The sequence below is a fragment of the Brassica oleracea genome, chromosome C9, assembly GCF_000695525.1.
Source record: "Brassica oleracea var. oleracea cultivar TO1000 chromosome C9, BOL, whole genome shotgun sequence".
NCBI classification, from domain to species: Eukaryota; Viridiplantae; Streptophyta; class Magnoliopsida; order Brassicales; family Brassicaceae; genus Brassica; species Brassica oleracea.
This window is the reverse complement of record NC_027756.1, coordinates 39,973,719-39,980,019: the sequence shown is the minus strand read 5'-3', so window position 1 is coordinate 39,980,019 and position 6,301 is coordinate 39,973,719. Positions and strand designations below refer to the sequence as shown.

The 6,301-nt window shown below is 33.1% G+C and overlaps 1 protein-coding gene across 1 annotated transcript; it reads left to right on the top strand.

Moving 5' to 3' along the window:
- The first annotated feature begins 2,983 nt into the window (after positions 1 to 2,983).
- Positions 2,984 to 5,934, top strand: LOC106314001 (cytokinin dehydrogenase 3). The gene is made up of 5 exons (XM_013751951.1): positions 2,984 to 3,647; positions 4,557 to 4,684; positions 4,791 to 5,051; positions 5,165 to 5,433; positions 5,520 to 5,934. Exons 1-5 carry the CDS (start codon positions 3,035 to 3,037, stop codon positions 5,806 to 5,808), a joined length of 1,560 nt encoding a protein of 519 aa, XP_013607405.1. The 5' UTR covers positions 2,984 to 3,034; the 3' UTR covers positions 5,809 to 5,934.
- Positions 5,935 to 6,301: the final 367 nt, after the last annotated feature.

Sequence of the window (6,301 nt, the reverse complement as noted above, 5' to 3'; positions counted from 1 at the left end):
GAAGTCCAGACGACTTCCAGGAAGTCCAAACGACTGAAATGGAAGTCGTAAGGAAGAATTCCTAGAAGTCGTCTAGTGCATTATATTTTAGACGACTAACGGGTAAATCGTCCCAGAAGTCTTCCAGAGGGTAAATCGTCCCAGAAGTCTTCCAGATCTGAAAAAACCTGCATATCCAAAAACGTTCAAATGACTTAAAAACAGAAAAAAATGAGTGGAATATTAGATAAATCTACCTTAATAGAACATACAAAAATACATATCTAAAATTAATAGATCTACCTTTAAATGAGTGGAAGATGAGTACCATCTAATTAAAAACATACAAAAAGATAGATTAGTAAGAAAAAAATGAGACAAAACTAAAAAGTTCATATAAAGTTTGGTGTTTTCAAGTCAAAGATATTAGAGTGGGTTTGGAGAGTTTTAGTTTGGGAAAAATGTAAGAACTTTATACAACAAGAAGTTACCAAATGAAGAAAAATCAAAAATAAATACTTACCAAAACGCTCAGATCTATTATGAAAGGGAGACTTCGTCAGGAGAGTTCCATGAAGTCCAGACGACTTCCAGGAAGTCCAGACGACTTCCAGGAAGTCCAAACGACTGAAATGGAAGTCGTAAGGAAGAATTCCTAGAAGTCGTCTAGTGCATTATATTTTAGACGACTAACATGTAAGTCGTCCCAGAAGTCTTCCAGATCTGAAAATCCTGCATATCAAATCCAGATCTGAAAAACCTGCATATCCAAAAACGTTCAAATGACTTAAAAATAGAGAAAATGAGTGGAAGATTAGATAAATCTACCTTTATGGAACACACAAAAATACATATCTAAAATTAATAGATCTACCTTTAAATGAGTGGAAGATGAGTATCATCTGATTAAAAACCTGCAAAAAAAGATAGATTAGTAAAAAAGACTGAAAAATTCATATAAAGTTTGGTGTTTTCAAATCAAAGAGATTAGAGAGAAGTTGAAGAATTTTAGAGTGATGAACATTACATTTTTGTTGCAGCCATTTGAGATGACGAGAGAGAATGTGTAAATTTTTCTTTATATAGGGAGACAAAAAATCCAATTAGGTTAAATATTTTTGAATCAGACGACTTCATAGACGACTTACTTGTAAGTCGTACAGAAGACTTTAATATTTTTAGCGGGAAATTAAAATATTTTTAGTGGGAAACTAAAATAGAAGACTTCTCAGACGACTTACAAGTAAGTCTTCTGGTTTAAATTATTTAAGCTGGAAAATACTTTTTTTTTAATTTTAGGCGGGAATATTTGGACGACTTCTGTTTTAATTTATTCACCAGAAGACTGAAATGTAAGTCGTTTAGACCCTAAAGATAACCCTTAAACTTAATTAACTAACTAAACACTTCATAAAATCAAATTAAATTTCAAAAGTGTTTACTATACACAAAAATAAACATGTATAGGTAAAAAAATAATTTTTCTAAAAAACATTCAAGCTTTCCAAAATCTAACCCTAAGTATACATACAATACTACAACATATGTTGCCAAACCCTAGACCAAAGAATACCATGATTCACTATATACACTCATCTATGTTGAAAACAATTCAATTTTGTTATATTTTAATTTATATCACTTAAAACTGTTTATAATTACATGATTTTAATTTTTCGCTTATCAAAATATTTTTTAAAAAATTTAAAAATTATTTTTAAGATCAGCTATACTATAAGACTTACTTTGAAGTCGTCCAGACGACTTCCAACATCTCAGACGACTTACTACGGCTATATTCGCAAAAATAGCTTCTGTTTTTTTGTTTGGTTATAAGGGACTGGACTGTAATTTCACTAAGTTTTTTAAGTTAGTTTTGCATTTGATTCAAGTTTGAGTATATGTTTGGAGTTAAAATCAAATTGTATGTTAGTTTTTGCAAATTCCCCTCGTATTAATTTGTTGAAACATGCGACTGAGTCATGGTTATTATCAGTGACAAGCAGTAAAATATTTGTACATGGTGATCTATGGCCAATCTACAATCCCCATGATGATAATGGTATATGCCCACTGATTCTTTTATATTTACAAAATTACAACTTAATCAGTTATGATGTTGATTATGGTGGTAGTGGTGATGATGACAAATTGCAATATTATGTTAATTTAATCTAATCTCACTCAATAAATTAACTAGTTCAATTTACAATAACAGTAGTTAGTTGAGGCTATCTATTGATTCTTGATAGATAAATACATAATTTCACATATATATATATAATTTTTTTGGAACACTATTTCACATATATATAATATAGGGATATAGGATTACTCCTTTTCGGTCGTGAACCCTAAAAATTCCGGATATCTTCATGGCATCCAAATTGCATATAACCCAATTAATATCAAAAGAAAGTGCATTTTATTTTAAGATGTGAATACTATTTCTTTGTCTCACATGTATGAGATTACTATATAAATTATCGATATAGTACTGTATAAAATGGACTGTGGAATATTTTTTCAAAACCATTTGATTAGGGAGCGACAGTGCGTGTTCAAGAATCCAATACTATTGAAGCGAGTGGTTTTTTCTAAGATTCTCACGTGACTGCGATAATTTATTGTAGATCTTCCTTTTAAAAGAATAGCATACTGAATATATATACATTTCGGAACTTATATCATTAACGTTCTATATTTTAAATTTTAATACATAATTATATAGTTATGTAAGAATTTTAATCGAGTCAGGTGAACTGATTAGTTATAGAAATATGACTTTGAAAAATTATTACCTTAAAAGAACAAAATTAGTAAGTTAATACACACAAACATTTTTGTTTTCAAATAAATGAAAATGGGTTAGCAGAATGATTAGTTAGTTAATAATAGACCGAGGAGACTCGCTCATTAATTTTTAATTATTTCGACGAAATAACTTACAGAAACATGTGTGCTCCATGGGTGGCTATATATATACACATCTACTTCTCTTCATTGATTGAATCAAGCTAAAGTGTTCAAAAAAAAGTTTCTCTGAAAGAAAATTATGGTGAGCTATAATTTTCCATCACAAATTCATCTTCTAATGATAACGATATTAGTAATCATCACAACTCTTTTCACTCCGATCACAACCAACACATCATCACTACCATGGAATATCCTTTCCAATGACAACTTCGCCCGAAAACTCACTACTGCATCATCCTCCGTCGAATCAGCTGCCACTGATTTCGGCCACATCACCAAAATCTTTCCCTCCGCCGTCTTAAACCCTTCCTCCGTCCAAGACATCACCGATCTTATAAAACTTTCTTTCGATTCTCAATCTTCTTTTCCTCTAGCCGCTCGTGGCCACGGACACAGCCACCGTGGTCAAGCCGCGGCTAATGACGGAGTCGTGGTCAACATGCGGTCAATGGTAAACAGGGACCGAGGCATCAAGGTGTCTAGGACAGGTTTATATGCTGACGTGGACAGCGCGTGGCTATGGATCGAGGTGTTGAATAAAACGTTGGAGTTAGGGCTGACGCCGGTTTCTTGGACGGATTATTTGCATTTAACGGTCGGTGGAACGTTATCTAACGGCGGTATAAGCGGACAAACTTTTCGGTATGGTCCACAGATCAGTAATGTTTTAGAGATGGATGTTATTACTGGTACGTACCATGATGATTTTTTACATGCATTCTAAATATATGAAACAGTAATGACTTTTACTTCGTACATTTGGCAATAAAAAAAATATCGTACGTTTTTCGTCTTTTCTTTAAGATCTGTGCGCTCACTTTATGTTTATGCTCTTGTTTGTTTGTACTGTTTGTGTCTTGTTCTATTTATTTCTATAACTTGTTGATAGCTGTTCTTCTTTTCACACATTTAGCTAATCACATTATTGAGTAGAAAAACACACGAGCTATGTGATTTTATGGTTTTTTCTAATTTGATAATGAATTACTGTTAAAAAATTATATTATAAGTTAATAACCAAATGTTTGAAAATTTATTTCTATAATTTCTTACATATTATGACGTTTCGCTGAATCTACTGCGAATTTTACATGATGGTAATAAATGAGATCAGATTACGTAACTGTTCATAAAACCCGGTGACCAAACAAACAAAAAAGACAAATGAAAATCAACCAAAAATGGTCCCACACTTGATTTTTCACGAGGTTTCTTGTTGGCATAAGGACACAAGTCACAAGTTTATAAATTTTGGTCCTAACCAGGTGTAATGGATTTAAGTAACAGTCAGTTTTCTTATTATAGCTGTATCCATTATGTCCACACATGCATCCATTCCATATACACCTTTTTGACAACATATATATATATATATATATACATACATTAATACAACTGTTGCTCTCAAATGTAGTTAGTTAACGATGACTTTCTAGTTCCATTGTGTGGTTAAGAGATAAGATAAATTAATGAGACCGACTTCAACACTTTAGGCTCAAAACAGCGATAGTCTAATCTGAAACTCGTTGCATTTGTTGAAAAAGTTTTAAGAGTAACTTTCTAACTTGGTCAGTTTTGTTTTACCCGGAATTTTATAGGAAAAGGAGAGATTGCAACTTGTTCCAAAGACATGAACTCAGATCTTTTCTATGCCGCGTTAGGAGGTTTAGGTCAATTCGGAATTATAACGAGAGCAAGAATCAAACTCGAATTAGCTCCGAAAAATGTATGTTATATATGTAAATTATATAATAATATTTATGTTATATTAGCTATTTAAATCTATATAAAATAATAAATAAACATATCTGCAAATTTTGGAAAATTTTCAGGCTAAATGGTTAAGGTTTCTATACACTGATTTCTCTGAGTTTACAAGAGATCAAGAACGATTGATATCAGAAACGAACGGGCTACATTTCCTGGAAGGTTCTGTTATGTTAGACCATGGCCCACCTGATAACTGGCGGTCCACTTACTATCCACCGTCCGAGCACATGAGGATCGTCTCAATGGTCAAACAACATCGTGTCATCTACTGCCTTGAAGTCGTCAAGTATTACGACGAAACTTCCCAACACTCAGTCAACGAGGTCCGTACACATTATACATAATTGTACAAGTATAGTCACGATCTTTACTCATAACGAAGCCACTCTTCCATAATTATAATTTTATTGATTGATCAATCATTTAAACAATGCAGGAAATGGAGGAGTTAAGCGACAGTTTAAACTATGAACGAGGGTTTGTGTACGAGAAAGATGTGACGTATATGGATTTCTTAAACCGGGTTCGAACCGGAGAGCTAAAACTGAAATCCAAAGGCCAGTGGGATGTTCCACATCCATGGCTTAATCTTTTCGTACCAAAATCTCAGATTTCAAGATTCGAGTATGGCGTTTTTAAGGGTATTATCCTTAGAAATAACATCACTACTGGTCCCCTTCTTGTTTATCCCATGAACCGCAACAAGTAAGTTATGATCAATATAGCCACATTATCTACAGTTTCAAAATTTTCAAAATGCGAAATACTTAAATCTCGAGGTTTTAATTCAGGTGGAATGATCGAATGTCGACCGTTTTACCTGAGGAAGACGTATTTTATGCTGTCGGGTTTTTACGATCGGCGAGTTTTGACAATTGGGATGATTATGAAAAAGAAAACATGGAAGTATTAAAGTTTTGCGAGGATGCTAATATGAGGGTCATACAATATCTTCCTTACTATGCATCACAAGAAGGATGGGTTGGACATTTTGGTACGAGGTGGAATATTTTTCTCGAAAGAAAATATAGATATGATCCTAGAATGATATTGTCCCCTGGACAAAATATATTTCCATAAATAAACTTGTGTTAGCTGTGATAGTTAGTTAAGTGATTCAATGTCCACATCTGTAGCTTTTTCCACCAGAATATGATTCTACTAAATCCCGTTTCTCTGCGTTGTAAGACCCTCTATGGCAAATATGTAAATATATTGCTTTTTTTTTTAGGGTTCCACTTCCTCCGTAATATCTTTCACGACGCCGCCTACCATTTCAACATAGTCAATTCATTTTTCTGCCATTTTCTTATCATTTATTCATCAAAAATCGAAGATCTGTTACTTAACATCCTATTTTAAACACTTAACAGCTTTTGTTGTAAAAAAAAAAACACTTAAACACACAAAAACTTGAATTTCTTGATGAGCAGAATTTTTTTGGCTGGGTTTAACGAAATCGCCGCGGTGAGCAACCGCCGAGCGTTCTAACGCCGTGTAATCGACCAATTTGCCCACGGTTTTGAACATGGATATTAAGTGGATTGGCCATATCCATTTTATAAATTAATTA